Below are 17,707 nucleotides of genomic sequence, written 5' to 3'. Positions count from 1 at the left end.
CCCCCAAACCAATAAGGATTTATGCTTTCTACTGGGTTGTATATAATTCTCCACTCCCCCCCGCCCCCCAAACCAATAAGGATTTATGCTTTCTACTGGGTTGTATATAATTCTCCACTCCCCCCCGCCCCCCAAACCAATAAGGATTTATGCTTTCTACTGGGTTGTATATAATTCTCCACTCCCCCCCGCCCCCCAAACCAATAAGGATTTATGCTTTCTAGTGGGTTGTATATTTATAATTCTCCACTCCCCCCCGCCCCCCAAACCAATAAGGATTTATGCTTTCTACTGGGTTGTATATAATTCTCCACTCCCCCCCGCCCCCCAAACCAATAAGGATTTATGCTTTCTACTGGGTTGTATATAATTCTCCACTCCCCCCGCCCCCCAAACCAATAAGGATTTATGCTTTCTACTGGGTTGTATATAATTCTCCACTCCCCCCCCGCCCCCCAAACCAATAAGGATTTATGCTTTCTACTGGTTGTATATAATTCTCCACTCCCCCCGCCCCCCAAACCAATAAGGATTTATGCTTTCTACTGGGTTGTATATAATTCTCCACTCCCCCCGCCCCCCAAACCAATAAGGATTTATGCTTTCTACTGGGTTGTATATAATTCTCCACTCCCCCCCGCCCCCCAAACCAATAAGGATTTATGCTTTCTACTGGGTTGTATATAATTCTCCACTCCCCCCGCCCCCCAAACCAATAAGGATTTATGCTTTCTACTGGGTTGTTGGGCCATGCAGCTTTCACAGGATTTTTATTGCTGCCCTTTCTTTCTGCAGCTTTTTATCAGTATTATCCGATGACAAAAGGGTTTGATTATAAAACTGAACCAATGCTGCCCAATGTGTGGCTTGGAGCTTCTGTGCCTTGCTATACATTGTTATGTGTTTAATACATCCACTTAAATCAAGATCCCTTATCTGATGATTGTGCAGAGTGATCAGTGCCTTATAGGAAGCAAAATGTGCAATCTTGGAAGGAATTGGCTGAATTGGTTCATCTTGGGGGGTTTATAGCTGTCGTACTTCAAAGTATTTTACTAATAAGTTATGTAATAGTAGTTTAGATTGTATCTAGCAACTTCAGTCATACCTATGTGTTTACAAGGATGATTGTGTGCAGGCGAATGCATGTTTAGCAAAATATATACTGTGCAAAAGTGTGTCGGTCTTTTGAGGAAAACCAGGTAATTTTAAAGGGTTCACAAACTTTTTCTTGCAACTGTATTAAGCATCGGCCTGTTCCACATGTAGGTAAATTCATAATTTTAAGTCCGCTGTTTAGTATCTTTCTAATACTTTTTTTAATAAATTGCTTAGTGCAAAATAAGGTGTTGGAAGGGTGTAATTTTGTTAAATGTTCCCCAGGATGCTTGGAAACCAGCGCACAGTGAATTGTTAATTAAAAATCTGCTTCCAAGTTAATGATGCGATATATCCTGGCAGTTTATTAGGATATGCGGAGAACACAGAAAGCAGAGCACTTTTATCTCCTTTCACTTCCATTGCAACGAATATTTCCACTCTGGGTGACAAGAGAAATCTGCATTCCTGTTGGTTGTTGCTCAGTGTACCTGTTTTAGCATATAATTTGAGAAGTTTGCAAAAAGCTAATGAATTTGTTTGCAAAGGAGGATTGATGCAATCCTGTGATAATGGCTCCTTCCTCTTTGGAAAGTTCTCCCAAGTTCCCGGAGGCTACCAAGCAGTTCTGTTGTTGAATGCATAAAGCAGCAGGATTCCAAAGCACACTTGGCTGTTGCCAGGCAGCCAGTTACTCTCTGTGCCATTTCAACCACAGGCAGGTGCTCGTGCCCTGGGGTGCAATCCACCTTGGTTCTTTGTCTCCCACTGTTGGCCACATTTTGTCTGATGGTGGATTCCTCTCACACTCCAGCAAGACTGAAAATCCCTCTGCACCTATTATGAGCCAAAGCATAACTTTGAGTGTAACTTTACAGTCTTTGGGAGAGGAGTGACACATTGCACGAGCGAGGCAGCGTCAGGAGTATGGAATAACAGAAAAGAAGAATGTGAAACAGGTGAATTTCGCACTTCATTCATCCCGATCCCTCTCATCTGTTGCCTCACAGATATAGTCATAGAAAAACTACAGAACAGAAACAGGATCTTCAGCCCATTTATTCCATGCCGAACCATTTAAGCTGCCTAGTCCCATTGGCATGCACCTGGATCATCACTCTCCATACCCCTACCATCCATGTACCTATCCAAACTTTTTAAACAATGAAATCAAATCCACCACTGGTTCTGGCAGCTCATAACCTCACAACCATCTGAATGAAGAAGTTTCCCCTTGTGTTCCCCTTAAATAACTCACCTTTTACTCTTAACCCATGACCTCTAGTTGCAGTCTGACCCAACTTCAGTGGGAAAAGCCTGCTTGCATCTACCCTATCTATACCTCTCATAATTTTGTATATCTCTATCAAATCTCCTCTCAATCTTCTATGTTCCAAGAAATAGCCCTAACTTATTCAATCTTTAAAACTGGCAGAATCATTGTAAATTTTCTCCATACTCTTTCATTCTTATTTACATTTTTCCTGTAGGTAGGTGGCCAGAACTGCACACAATACTCCAAATTGGGCCTCATCAATGTCTTGTACAACTCCAACATCCCAACTCCTGTACTCAGTACTTTGAACTACGAAGGCCAATGTACCAAAAGCTTTCTTTTCGGCCCTATATGAACCAAGAGTAAGTACTTAACCACTGGCAATGTTAGTCCTCCCATGAGCTTGGTTGCTGTAATCAACACGCATTTCTAGAAGAAGATGGCAGCAGGTTGAAAGCAAGAAGTAATAAGGAAGCCCTGGGTTTTTGGGAGACGATTGTTGGCTATTGACTCAGCCAAACCTGACTGCTCCAAACAATTCCACTGGATTCCCCTACCTCAGCCCCACACCCAAACCTTGCTTTCCATTACATTTGTTGTCTCATACTCACTGAGGTCAAATATCGTCAATGTTGTACATACTAAGCAGGAGGAACAGCAGGAAAGTACCACTCATTCTCTGAAAAGTTACTTTGCTGATTAATAAGATATGACTGATCTGGGATAAGTACTGAAGCACTTGTGGGAAATGTGCTCAAATGTTTCCCATGCTTTTGTTGTCAAACGTGGTCTTCACTCTGCAGACTTTCATCCACCGTTAGGTTCCTTTCAATACGCTCTGCCTATCTACTGATGTGTTATAGGAGTTAGATCCTACCCAAAGTATGGGTGTGTTGTAATGCTGTCATCTGATGATGATAGGGCAAGGAGGGCTAGGGAATGGTGCTCGTAGTGATTCATTGAAGGACATTTATTATCCGTGGCAAGGAATAATCAACCTACTAAGTTCCTGCTGGTTGTGACTCAGCTAACTATGAGTTCCTGGAGAGGTTGTGGAGTTAACATATGCAAAGTATCAAAGTATTTTTTTTAATAAAATTCCTTTCTAAATATTTTGTTTTGGCAACAAATGCAAATTAAGTGGCACTTTTTAGATGTCAACTGAACTAGAATGTTCAGCTCTGAAACAGGATGAAAAAATTATTCTGATCTTGTATTGCATTGCTGTGTCTTCCAAGCCAGATGGTACAACCACCCCAGCTGCCCAACTCTTCCTCCCTCTTTTACTTTATCCAATATTATCTTGCTAATTTATTTGCTTCAACTATCTGGGTAAAGCAGCTTCTCAGTTCCCCTTTCGACAAGAAGGACCACCAAACATTTCCAGCTTTGGACTTTTTCCACAACTGGAAACATTATTTATCCTTCTTGTTATCAAATCCTTAATAATTTATTGTATTCTTTCAGAAAATGTGGCTGTTATTGGTAAGGTCAGCAACTGATGCTCAGCTCTAATTGTCCTTGAAGGTAGAAGTTGGCTGCATGCTCTAAGTAGTACACTCAGTGCTGTTAGGGTGGGAGTTTGGGTAAGAACTTGGACCTGGCAAAAATAAAGGAACAGTGATATATTTCCCATTACATGTTGACAACCACATTCCCTGAAAAGATTTCAATAAATAGTGAATCAATTCAAGTTAAATGGAGAGATGATTGCAGCTGTCGAGAAGTTTAAAAGAAAGTGCTGGAACTATATGATGCAGGATAATCCAACGTATCTATGTGTTTTATTATTGTTAAACTTAATTACAGAGATATAGTATAATTGAGACTCTCTTAGCCATTTCAAGGTCTGGAGGATGAACCCAATCAGTAACTTTCCTTCCTTCACAGAAGGACTTCACAAAGTGAACCAGTTTCAAAATTTTATGAGAATTAGTTTGTTTCAAAGTCAATGTTGAAAAAAGTTATTTTTTTCAAATCCAGGATGTATTTATTTAAGAATTTAAATTGAAATATTTCAATTTGAGCTTGTTTTGGAACTCCTCTTTGATACTTGTTCATAAATGTCACCGTTCGCTCCTGAAGTTTGCTGTGCTGTTTGATTGTGCTTGTGTGTGCATTTGCCTCAGGTTTTGCTGGAAATATGTGCCAGATCGATATTGATGAGTGTGCCAGCACACCCTGCCAGCATGGAGCCAAATGTATTGATCGCCCAAATGCGTTTGAGTGCGAGTGCAGTGAAGGTAAAACAAACTATTTTGTAAATAAATGGAAGTGAGACTAAATATTCTCTGAAGTGGTTGATATCTTGCACTCCTAGAATGTTTTATTGCTCAATCTGTCAAGTTGTTCCCCCCCTTTTTTTTCTGCTTTTAACTATCTCATTCCTTTTTGTTTTCTCCATCTGAGGGAGCAAAGTACCCAAGCAAGCATCAGACCAAATTTTGAGAGTTCCGTGATCAGACAGCTTCTGAGTTGTCTAACTTGCAGGTTCTGACTAAACTAGAATTTCTGTTCTGCTGCAGAAATAGATTCCACTTGCACTACAGTTGTGCTTTCAGGCAATTGATAATGTTACCTCCCAGCACACTTCAGCATTAGATTACTTGTCCTTGAGACATATCTGAATTAAAATAATTTTCCCACACTTGGGTTTAACTGTTTGAATGCCAGACTCATAAACCCAAAAGGGCTCAGCCAGCCACTTGCAAAACCATCACTTTGACCACGTGTAAAACCATGGTGAGACTGCATTGAGACTTGCAGTTCCCAAGGTAACCCTTTGCAGCAATGATTTTGCAGGCTTGCTAACTCTGGCAGAACATTTGGCAAGGTGATGTGCTTTCATCACTAGCCTAAAGACAAAGTAATTTGGCATGGCAATTTGTTGCTCACCCAAGAGACTTTCTCCAGCTCTGGGAAACTTCAGGTAGAATTTTAAAGCATGGCATGGATAAATTGTAGAAACACTTTATTGTTTAAATAACATTTTGGAAAGAGTCACGGCAGACAACAGCATTTTCCTGAGAATTTCACTCTTCTCTTTTTGCCTCCCACCACCCCCCCACCCCAAATGAATGCCAGGCTTTACAGGGACTAAGTGCGAGATCAACGAAAATGATTGCAATCCGGACCCCTGCCACTATGGGACGTGTGAGGATGGGATTGCTGGGTACACATGCATCTGCACACCTGGCTACAAGGGGCCGATCTGCAGCGAGCAGATTGATGAGTGCCAGAGTCAGCCATGCCAGAACGGAGGCACTTGCCAAGACCGTGTGAATGACTATAAGTGCCGATGCCCGGTTGGCACCTCAGGCAAGTACCTGCTATAAGGAGACTGTCTTGTCAAGGACAGGGTAACTACCCTATAAATTGGCAAATATCCTCTGGTGGTTAATGCCCCACCCCATACCACTTTGATTTGCTGCTTTTTGGTGAACTGGTAGTAATTCGTCACAGATTGGTAGGTGAAATGTTTTCATCCTTTTGGTGGATATGCTCACAATTCGATTGAAGGATGCAATAAATATTGCATTTCCCCTATTGATATTAAAACACTCCTACAGTGCTCAATTGGGTGACTGAGTGTAAGGTGCTTCTTTCCTCCGCTAGCTTACAAGTCATCCTTGGGCAAAGTGTAGCACCTACTTGGCTCCTGAGCAGGGTCACGTGAAGCCGTGGGAGCAGGTCGTGGATGGTCGTATGAGCAGCTGGTACACGTCACATGTTGTGGTTATGCAATTTACTGTATTGGTCACAGAGCTGAGAGGTTTGCCTTGCGAGCAGAGATTGAATAGAGTGGGATTAAATTCTTAAGAGTTTAAAAGAATGAGAAGAGCCCTTATTTAAGCTTACAATACTGTAATCTGAAAAGGTTTGATAGGTTAGATTGAATCAGTTGTTGCTCGGTTGTTGTGAGATATAGTGAAAAGCTTGTCTTACAGACTGTTCATGCTGCATTGAGGTAGAACAAGGAGAAACAATAACAATGCAGAATAGAGTGTAACAGCTCCAGAGAAAGTACAGTGCAGATAGAAAACAAGAGGCACATGGAATATACTTCTGACTGAGGAGTCGAGGACTGCTAGCATGGGTTTAGAGTAAGGGTTAATACATTTCAGAATGAGTTGAGGAAGAATTCTTCTCAAAGTGCTGGTTCTTTGGAATTTTCTCCCATGATGGACTTGCTGCTCAGTTGTTGTATTCATTTAAAGTAGAGATTAATAGATTTCTGAGCATCAGGGATATGGACTAGAAAACGACTGTGAAGGAAGCGATCAGTGACAACCTTCAACGGCAGAGCAGACTTAAAGGACTGAATTATTTACTCCATTTTATTATGTTATTTATCTCATCAAGGTGGAGGGTTCAATATAGAATGCTTTGTCCAAGGGGCAACCAAATGCTAATACACTCAAATGTGCAATGGAAGCAATCAGTTTCAGGGTTCCATTTCTTCTGCTGCCTTCACCACTGGCACGCCCCTATCAAGGCCAGAGTTTGTGAACCAGTTTTGGGTGCATTTGTTTGCTGCTTCATGTTCCGTGGTGACCTCTAGATGTGGTCAGGGCCAGGACAGCAATTAATTGATGGACAGGAAGAAACGAGACAATTAAGTTCTCAGCCTCCTGCTCTGCATGTGCTGACTTCTGCTTCTATCAATCACAGAATTAGGAACTTCCAAAAGCTGGAAGTATTCTAGTAAATTTTAACTGTGTAGCTTAATGTATCTAGAAAACGTTTGTTTACATTGTTTTATCGTGGATAGAAAATAGTTTATTTAATGTGTTACCACAGTAACTATGCTATTTTGTTGGATTCTTGGATCTCCTCACACCCACAGGAACATAAATGAATTGAAAATTATCATACTTCTCTGCACCATTTGATGTTGCTGTTCTCCTGTGATGCATTTCACAGGCATTAAATGAACATTTTTGTTTCAACAACCCTGCAGGTGTTAATTGTGAAATTAACTATGATGACTGTGCCAGTAACCCATGTGACTATGGAATCTGTCGAGATGGTATCAATCGGTACGATTGTGTCTGCAGTCCCGGATATACAGGTAAGGCCTTGTTTTTTCAATGTCCTCTTTACATTCAGTCTGGCACAGATTGCTGTTCTTTTCCATAATTTAAGACACATTCTCAGCATTGCTGGGAACAGTTCTTCCAAAGAATTAGAATGAATACAAGCATTTTGTGATCACAGAACTCCTGCCCCTACATCACCTCAGTTGCCTCCATTTAAGGCCCTGCGCAGTCCTTCCAGGTGAGATAGTTTACCACAAATGAATCAATTGGTGCCATTTATTGCATCTGGTGCTCCCAATACAACCTCCTGTACATAGTGAGGCCCAATGCAGATGGAGGATCACTTTGTCCAACACCCTCACTCCATCTACCAAACCAGCTGAGATCTCCCGGTTGCCACCTATTTTAATACAACTTCCCATTTCCCATAGCAATATGTCTGCCCAGGGCCGCCTCTGTTTTATTTATCCATTGAGATGCAGTGTGGAATAGGCCTTTCTGGCCCTTTAAGCCATGCTGCTCAGCAGCTCCCATTTTGACCCAAATCTGATCACAGGACAATTTACAATGACCAATTATCCTACCAGCCTGTATGGCTTTGGACTGTGGGAGGAAACCAGAGCACTAGGAGAAAACCCACGCATTCCATGGGGAAGACATACAGATTCTGCACAGAGAACACCAGGATTGAACTCTAAACTCTGACACCCTGGGCTGTAATAGCATCGTGCTAACTGCTGTGCTACCATGGCTCTACTGCAAGCTGGGTCTAGAGACAGATCTGAGAAAGAGCACCTCATTCTGCTTCGGTATGAACATTGATTTCTCTAACTTGTGGGTACAACTCCACTCTGTCCCTTTTATTCTCTATCCAACTGACCTCCATCACCCATCTTGCCCCAGCACTACTCTCTTGCTCTTCCCATTCCATCCTCTGGCTCATTCTTCACCTCCTTCCCTTTATTCCATAGTCCACTGTCCTCTCCCCTCAGATTCCTTCTACAGCCTTTACTTTCAACTATCACCTCCCAGCTTCTCACATCATTCCTACTCTTCCCCCCCCCACTTCTCCCTCATGCCTGCATCCACCCATCGCCTGCCAGCTCTTGCTCCACTCCCCCCACCCCCCCCACCATTTTACATTGGCTTATCTCTCCTCTTTCTTTCCAGTCCAGAGGAAGTGTCTTGACGCAAAGTGTCACTGGTCCATTTTTCCCCATAGATATTGCCCAAGTGATTTCCGTGATGCTGCAGACTTCCAGCATTGCATTCTCTTGTGTCTCCAATATGTGATCATATTCTTCTGAAGCAAAATATAAGGAGATAAATATTAACCAGAGTATTTAAGAGGTATTCTGCTCTCTGAAATAGTCTACAAGTACCCCAGTGTCCCCTCAAAGTACCATTAGGCCTTGCTTCACTGTGTATTTGAGTCATAGAGCACAAAAAGAGGCCCTTTGGCTCAATTGGCCCATGCCAACCAAGATTCCAATCCATCTGTTCCCATTTGCCTGCATTTGGCCCATATCCCTCTCAAGCCTTCCTATCCATGTACCTGTTCAAGTATCTTTTCGCTGCCAGAGGAAGGTGTCTGTGTATGACAATCTCTCTCTCACTTGATGCTGTCAGCGGATGGTGCCGGAGCAAGATTTAATTGTGGACTCTAATTCACCTGGTGACGTCTTTCTTGTTTTTCTGGTGGCCCCTCTTTTGTTGCTAGTTTGGCCATTTTGAATTGGGTCGGCCTGTTGATCTGAGCTGAAATATGCCTTTTGATTTTGTGCTTGATAGTCTGTGTTTTTCATTTTTTTTCATTGCTGTTTGTGTGATTGTTTTCTTGTGTGGGGGGAGGGTTGGTGCTTTATTTTCTTTGAACAGGTTCTGTGGTTCTTTGTTTTGTTGACTGTGAGGAAGACGAATCTCAGGGTTACATGCTGCATACGTACTTTGATAATAAATGTACTTTGAATCTTTTGAAATGTTGTTAATGTACCTGCCTCAACCACTTCTTCTGTCACCTCATTGCATAGATACATAGACTGACCACCCACTGGGTGAATAGTTCGCCTCTCACCTCAAGCCTTTGACCACTTGTTCTCGATTCCCCAACCCTGAGAAAAAGACTGTGTGTATTCACCATCTCTACACCCCTCGTGATTTTATACACTCGACAAGATCACCCCTACCCTGCAATGAATGCAGTCCCAGCCATTTCAACCTCTCACCATAACTCAGTTACTCCAGTCCCAGAAACATTCTTATAAATCTCCTCTGCACTCTTTGCAGCTTAATGGCATCTTTTCTATAGGAAACTGACCAAAACTGAACAGATTACTCTCAGGTGCCACCTCACCGATGCCTTGTACAACCCTGAGTGCAAATTTAAACATTCTATTCAGTACAGTAGGTTTGGGGCCATTTCATTCTGTTTGTCACAAGCCACTTTGGGCACCAGGTGAATGGGTTTGGCACATTGGCACTCAAAGCACTTGGCTCTTCAAACCATTTATAAGGTTGCTTTTTAATGAGTTAGCCTAAGTGAAAATCAACCTATCAGTCCCATGGGAGGGAATGGTGTGCCAGCCGGTTTGTATAGAGCAAGGTCATGCAGCCAGTTGGTGTCACAAACCAGTTGCGTATTGGTGAGGTGTAAATATAGACCTTGTTCCCAGGAAACAGGCGCTTTCACGTTGTGCCAGCTTCATCTGAGGCTTCAGTTCAACAATCAATTGGGAAGGCAGCACATGAAAAAAGCAGAGATGCTCTGCTTCTTTAAAGGAGTGTTGGCCTGTACCCTGGATGGGGGTGGAATCAGAAATGATAATGCTACCACTGAGCCAGGAGCAGGGGTCAAAGGAAATGAGAATGAAAAGGTGTTTATGGTTTTCATTGCCCAGATCTTTCAAAGAACAATACAGCACAGTACAGGCCATTTGGCCCACAATGTTGTGCTGACCCTTAAACCTTGCCTCCCATATAACCCTCCACCTTCAATTCCTCCATATACCTGTCGAGTAGTCTCTTAAATTTCACTAGTGTATCTGCCTCCACCACTGACTCAAACAGTGTATTCCATGCACCAACCACTCTCTGAGTGAAAAACCTTCCTCTAATATCTCCCTTGAACTTCCCTCCCCTTACCTTAAAGCCATGTCCTCTTGTACTGAGCAGTGGTGCCCTGGGGAAGAGGCGCTGGCTCTCCACTCTATCTATTCCTCTTAATATCTTGTATACCTCTATCATGTCTCCACTCATCCTCCTTCTCTCCAGAGAGTAAAGCCCTAGCTCCCTTAATCTCTGATCATAATGCATACTCTCTAAACCAGGCAGCATCCTGGTAAATCTCGCTGTACCCTTTCCAATGCTTTCACATCCTTCCTATAGTGAGGCGACCAGAGCTGGACACAGTACTCCAAGTGTGGCCTAACCAGAATTTTATAGAGCTGCATCATTACCCTGTGACTCTTAAACTCTATCCCTCGACTTATGAAAGCTAACACTCCATAAGCTTTCTTAACTACCCTATCTACCTGTGAGGCAACTTTCAGGGATCCGTGGACATGATCCCTCTGCTCCTCCACACTACCAAGTATCCTGTCATTTACTTTGTACTCTGTCTTGGAGTTTGTCCTTCCAAAGTGTACCACCTCACACTTCTCCGGGCTGAAATCCATCTGCCCATTTCTGCATCCTATCAATGTCTCTCTGCAATCTTCGACAATCGTCTACACTATCCACAACACCACCAACCTTTGTGTCATCTGCAAACTTGCCAACCCACCCTTCTACCCCCACATCCAGGTCATTAATAAAAATCACGAAAAATAGAGGTCCCAGAAACGATCCTTGTGGGACACCACTAGTCACAACCCTCCAATCCGAATGTACTCCCTCCAACACGACCCTCTGCTTTCTGCAGGCAAGCGGATTCTGAATCCACCTGACCGAACTTCCCTGGATCCCATGCCTTCTGACTTTCTGAATAAGCCTACCGTGTGGCACCTCATCAAATGCCTTTCTAAATTCCATGTAGATCACATCCACTGCACTATCCTCATCTATATGCCTGGTCACCTCCTCAAAGAACTCTATCAGGCTTGTTAGACATGATCTGCCCTTCACAAAGCCAATGCTGACTGTCCCTGATCAGATCATGATTCTCTAAATGCCCATAGATTCTATCTCTAAGTATCTTTTCCAACAGATTTCCCACCACAGATGTAAGGCTTACTGGTCTATAATTACCCAGACTATACCTACTACCTTTTTTGAACAAGGGGACAATATTTGCCTCCCTCCAATCCTCCGATACCATTCCCGTGGACAACAAGGACATAAAGATCCTAGACAGAGGCTCAGCAACCTCTTCCCTTGCCTCGTGGAGCAGCCTGGGGAATATTCCATCAAGCCCCGGGGACTTATCCATCCTAATGTATTTTAACAACTCCAACACCTCCTCTCCCTTAATATCAACATGCTCCAGAGCATCAACCTCACTCAGATTGTCCTGACCATCATTGAGTTCCCTCTCATTGGTGAATACTGAAAAGAAGTATTCATTGAGGACCTTGCTCACTTCCACAGCCTCCAGGCATATCTTCCCACCTTTATCTCTAATAGGTCCTATCTTCACTCCTGTCAACCTTTTGTTCTTCACATGATTGAAAAATCCTTGGGGTTTTCCTTTACCCTACTTGCCAAGGCCTTCTCATGCCCCCTTCTTATTCTCCTCAGCCCCTTCTTAAGCTCCTTTCTCGCTACCCTATATTCCTCAATAGACCCATCTGATCCTTGCTTCCTAAACCTCATGTATGCTGCCTTCCATCCGACTAGATTCTCCACCTCACTTGTCACCCATGGTTCCTTCACCCTACCATTCTTTATCTTCCTCACCAGGACAAAATTATCCATAACATCCTGCAGAAGATCCCTAAACATTGACCACATGTCCATAGTACATTTCCCTGCAAAAACATCATCCCAATTCACACCCGCAAGTTCTAGCCTTATAGCCTCATAATTTGCCCTTCCCCAATTAAAAATTTTCCTGTCCTCTCTGATTCTGTCCCTTTCCATGATAATGTTAAAGGCCAGGGAGCAGTGGTCACTGTCCCCCAGATGCTCACCCACTGAGAGATCTGTGACCTGACCCAGTTCGTTACCTAATACTAGATCTAGTATGGCATTCCCCCTAGTCGGCCTGTTAACATACTATGACAGGAATCCGTCCTAGATACACTTGACAAACTTGGCCCCATCCAAACTATTGGAACTAATCAGGTGCCAATCAATATTAGGGAAGTTAAAGTCACCCATGATAACAACCCTGTTATTTTTGCACCTTTCCAAAATCTGCCTCCCAATCTGTTCCTCGGTATCTCTGCTGCTAGCAGGGGGCCTATAGAATACTCCCAGTAGAGTAACTGCTCTCTTCCAGTTCCTGACTTCTACCCATACTGACTCAAAAGAGGATCCTGCTACATTACCCACCCTTTCTGTAGCTGTAATAGTATCCCTGACCAGTAATGCCACCCCTCCTCCCCCTTTCCCCCCCCTCTCTATCCCTTTTAATTCCAGGAATATTGAGAATCCATTCTTGCCCTGGTACCAGACAAGTCTCTGTAATGGCCACTACATCAAAATTCCATGTATGTATCCAAGCTCTCAGTTTATCACCTTTGTTCCTGATGCTTCTTGCATTGAAGTACACGCATTTTAGCCCTTCTTCCTTACTACCTTTACACCCTTTATTCTGTTTCTCTTTCCTCAAAGCCTCTTTATATGTTAGATCTGGCTTTACTCCATGCACTATACTTGCAGTTCTCACATGACCTTTATCCTCCTCCACCTCACTATCTGCTCTAACACTCTGGTGCCCCTCCCCCTGCAAATCTAGTTTAAACCCCACCCCCGGAGCAGCACTAGCAAACTTTCCGGCAAGGGTGTCAGTCCCCCTCCAGTTCAACAGAGTAAAAATTGGATTTTATGCACGTAGGAAAATATGTAGTACATATTTCATTAAACTGGTGTGAGGGAGCTGTTAGGTTCCAGGGGAGAAATTCCATCTGTCCAATTACCCCCTTTTTATTTTATAATTTACAGTGGCCATTTAACATGCCAGCAGATCTTTAGGAGGTGGGAGGAAACCAGAGGGCCCAGGGATACACCCACCTAGTCACAAGGAGAACATGCAGACTCCACACCGACAGCACAGGTTAGGGTTAACCCAGGTTGTCGAAGCTGTGAGACAGTAGCTCTCCTCGCAGCATCACTTCCACATGGAGCACTTGACCCAAATTCAACACCAGAAATACTTGACTCCTAAGGATGATGGCACCCAGAGACTGGATGGTAGAAAACAGGTTTCATTGACTCAGTCCCTTCCCCTCTTTCTTTCACAAATGACTCCTTTAGGTTCTGGCAGGCCTGTGTTTTCCCTCATTCTAAGATCCTATCGTGAATTTTGGGATTGATTCCATATTTAAGTATTGTTGCACAATTGGAGTTTTAAACCCCTCCCCCACACCAGCCCTTTTGATCGGACAGGATGATAGATAAGTGATGGTCATCACACTGATGGTCTGCAAATATTTCCGCCTGCCCTTGTGACTGTAAATCTGAGTGACTAAATTTTGGCAGTGCTGTGATTGTGATGATTTTATTCCTTTTGTGTGCTGTGTTTAATAAATATAGGATCGTCTGCATCCATTTATAGCTATGACTAATACATTAGAAATCATGCTGTCAAATTATAATTCCTCTGGTGATTTCTCTTTGTTCTGTTGGTGACAGATAACTAGGCTGCAATCAATGGGCTCAGTGTTTAAAGAGATAGAGAGGGTGGGGCTGAAATACGAGCTCTTTAGTGCAATGAAATCATAAACCAATTCATGAAGAATAGGTTTGCAATTTCATTCCTCAAAGCTCACAGGAATCTTCCCCGACAGTCATTTTAGTCTTGGTGCAGCCAGCAGGTGCTGAGACAATGTGCTTTGACAAGACCCAAGCCCTGTCCGTCAAGCTTACAAAAAAAAATCATGGCTCCACCCCATAAGCTCAAGACTAACCACTGGGTATGCTCTTACTATTGGATAACTTCAAGAGGTCTTAGTTCTTTTGAAATAATTGATCTTTTTGGTTTCCTTGACTGAAAATGTTCATTGACAGGTGAAAAGTTTACTTTGAAATGTTTTTGTTTGTAATATTGAGTCACACCAACCTATCCCCCTCCCCCCCCCCCCCCCCATACACTGAGTGAGGGAATGTGATCTGAAACAAAACAAAATCCTGAATTGTGTGGCTTTATGTTTGCTTGCAGGACCCATGTGCAACATTGACATCGATGAGTGTGCCTCCAATCCATGTCAAAATGGTGGTACATGCGTTGATGAGATCAACCGCTTTGTTTGCCGCTGCCCGGAAGGATATCATGATCCCTATTGTAAATCAGAAGTGGACGAGTGCAAGAGTGGTCCTTGTATTCATGGAACGTGTGTAGATGACGTCAACAGGTCCGTTCCAGTAACACTGCCTTCCACAGCTGCTTCTGTCTCTCTTTCATTTGACTTGCAACCTATTTACTTCGTTAACAGTTCTTGCTGCTAATTAAGATTTGTATAAAGGGGGCGAGAGAGTGGTTGCAATGGAGGCAGAAGCAAAACTTTGGGGCCACAGTTAATTTTTATCTTGAATATTATTTTCATTTTTACAGTTACCTGTATGGTTGTGAGACCAGCTGGGCAGGAGTCTGAATGCCACCTGCAGATAGTTGTCTGTTTATCCTATGTGGTTGTGGGATACAGGCAGAGTTTGGTTTCCCTATGGTGATTGGCTTGCTGGGTGAGACAAACTTGCCTGAATGTGTGTTGTTTTTTTTTTTGAAAATATGTTCCAGCTTGATTTATTGCATTGAGGGAAGGTGCATGGAGAATTCAACATTTTGAAACCATGAACAAAATTACAAATATGAGTCATTGTGAGGACATATTTGGAATGTAATTCTTATCGTGCAGTCAGTACTTGAAGGCCAAGAATAGGTACAAGAAGGTCAGAGCTAAAGTCTCAGTTTTCCATTTAGATATGGTGAACCCAACATTTTCTGTTCGTTGCTTGCATGTGTGCTTTTGAATTTAATGTGGAAGTACTTGTTTTCAGTGCATTAAACAATGCTTGATGCATGTGTTGTGTTTTGAATGTTAAATCTTCCTATGAAAGTAATTGGAAAGAGTTAACACAGTCAGTGAAGGTGAATTTCAAGGCAGCATATTTGTCTTTGAGCTCCCTTTAAGTTGATGGATCTCTTCATAAAAATGACCTTATTGAGTAATCCTTTGAATTATCTTATCAACTATTTTTGTAAAGTAAAATTTACATCACCAATTTCCACAAAGGCATGCCGTAGTGACCAGGTAATCTTCAGGATATTGGTAGCTGAGAAAATTGGTTCCAATGGAACCTTTTGTAGACCAGGTATCAAAATCCTCGTCTCAGAGGTAGTATATTGTGCAGTGCATTGACCCTGAGCACTCTTCTAGACTCTCATCCTGGGCTCATTGCATGGACTTCAGTGCAGATAACTTACTTTTTGAAATTACGTTTGGATTTACAGGGCTGTGTTTCTTGGCGTGACTTTAAACCAACGAATGCATCCAGTTAACTCTTGCCTTTTAACATTACTATTTTTGTTTTTGCAGTTACCGGTGTGAATGTCACGCTGGCTGGGCTGGAGTCAACTGCGACGTGGACAAGAATGAGTGCGAATCAAATCCTTGTCAACAGGGAGGAACCTGTGAGGACCGAGTCAATGGCTACAGGTGCTTGTGTGTGAAAGGATTTAAAGGTAAGAGAGAAGTACTGAAGCTATTGGTGGAGGCAACTAATTATGTCCAAAGCCAAGCTTTAAACTGTTGATTCTGAGGGCACAAAAATATGCCTGCATCATTCTAGTATCTAATCAGCACTATCACCCGTCAACTCCTTAAAAGACCACTAAAGTTTCAGGTCTCCTTTGTGGGTTTCTGGGGACTAGAAAGCTACTATTATAAAACTTTACAGTTTAACCTCTTCTCATTAAGCAATATTCAAAGTTGGGATAAATTCAAACTATAGATTCTGACCCTTATCAATATTTTCATGTACTTAAAGCAGTTTTAAATGTTATGTGTACGTTATGACATGTTTTACAATAAATGAATGTCCAAACCTTGTAAACTGCTTTTTTGAAGGAATTATTGGGACCTGCAGCATTTGAAGGGTCACTTGCTGCATGACATTGGGAAGGAATTGCAGGATATGAAGCCAGTGTGGGACATGGGTCTGCAGTGAAAAGCCATTTCCAACTTTGCCACCAATTGGTAGTCATGTTGGTCACAGACCTGCAGAAAACAATGAAATTGAAGGGAAACGTGACACGGGGCAAAGAGTTGTTTTATAACTGGTGTCAGAACTTGAATTCCTTTTTCTAAAGTCTACAAGGGCTTTGCTAGCACCTGAAATAAAGGGGATAAAATAATATTTTCTTTTCTCATTCTTCTGAAATTTGAGGCTCCAACTGCCAAATCAACATAAATGAGTGTGCATCGAACCCCTGCCTGAACAAAGGAGTCTGTGTGGATAAAGTGAATGGATACCAGTGTGTGTGTTCTCTCCCGTATACTGGTAAGAATTTATAAAGACATATTACAGTGTGCACTGTTGCTGCTGTATTTCTCATGTATTGCACTGCAAAACAGTGCATTGTGTCATCAGTGAATTTGAAACAGGACGGGGTCGACCAAAACATTGAAATAGATGTAAAACAAGCAATAAGTCGAGGTATATGCTGATGGGTTTGGGTATCTGTTTCAGAAATCAGCCCAGCCTCCTTCCAGAGGTGTACGCCATGCCAGGCAGTCCGCAGCTTCTTGCCTAATTAACCTGCAACCCCATAAGTGCATATTTTCCACATTTACCATTCTTAAGAACTTGGAGCATTTTTATTAGTTTGTCTCATGTGAACTAAAACCAGTTCTATAAATACCCAGCAATCTTTTCCAGGTGTAAGTATGAGATTCATTCTTCCAGCACTGCATTTAGATACCCCTTGGGGAGGGAAGAGTGAGAACCAGTACGCCAATTCAGCATTTTTGCCTCTCGCAAGCAGTGGCCGAGAAGGACAAAGTTAGACACAATTGTATTCAGATAACTTTGTGTTTCCCAAAATGAACATTGATCTCGAGGTGAAAGGGTGATGAGGATGCTTGTAATAGAAGAATGCATGAGGGAAATGCTAGGAAACTCTGCATAGTTTCACTCT

The 17,707-nt window shown here is 42.6% G+C and overlaps 1 protein-coding gene across 1 annotated transcript in view; it reads left to right on the top strand.

Annotated features, from left to right (window-relative positions):
- LOC132402192 (neurogenic locus notch homolog protein 2-like) overlaps window positions 1-17,707 on the top strand; it is a 218,249-nt gene that overhangs the window by 141,716 nt on the left and 58,826 nt on the right. The window contains exons 10-15 of the mRNA XM_059984899.1: window positions 4,504-4,617; window positions 5,459-5,692; window positions 7,335-7,445; window positions 14,732-14,924; window positions 16,107-16,252; window positions 16,957-17,070. Of these exons, the coding sequence (XP_059840882.1) occupies window positions 4,504-4,617; window positions 5,459-5,692; window positions 7,335-7,445; window positions 14,732-14,924; window positions 16,107-16,252; window positions 16,957-17,070 (912 nt within the window). The remainder of the gene's footprint in view (window positions 1-4,503; window positions 4,618-5,458; window positions 5,693-7,334; window positions 7,446-14,731; window positions 14,925-16,106; window positions 16,253-16,956; window positions 17,071-17,707) is intronic.

The sequence above is a fragment of the Hypanus sabinus genome, chromosome 11, assembly GCF_030144855.1.
Source record: "Hypanus sabinus isolate sHypSab1 chromosome 11, sHypSab1.hap1, whole genome shotgun sequence".
Classification (NCBI taxonomy): Eukaryota; Metazoa; Chordata; class Chondrichthyes; order Myliobatiformes; family Dasyatidae; genus Hypanus; species Hypanus sabinus.
The sequence above is the reverse complement of the archived record's forward strand: the minus strand, read 5'-3'. Positions and strand labels throughout refer to the sequence as shown.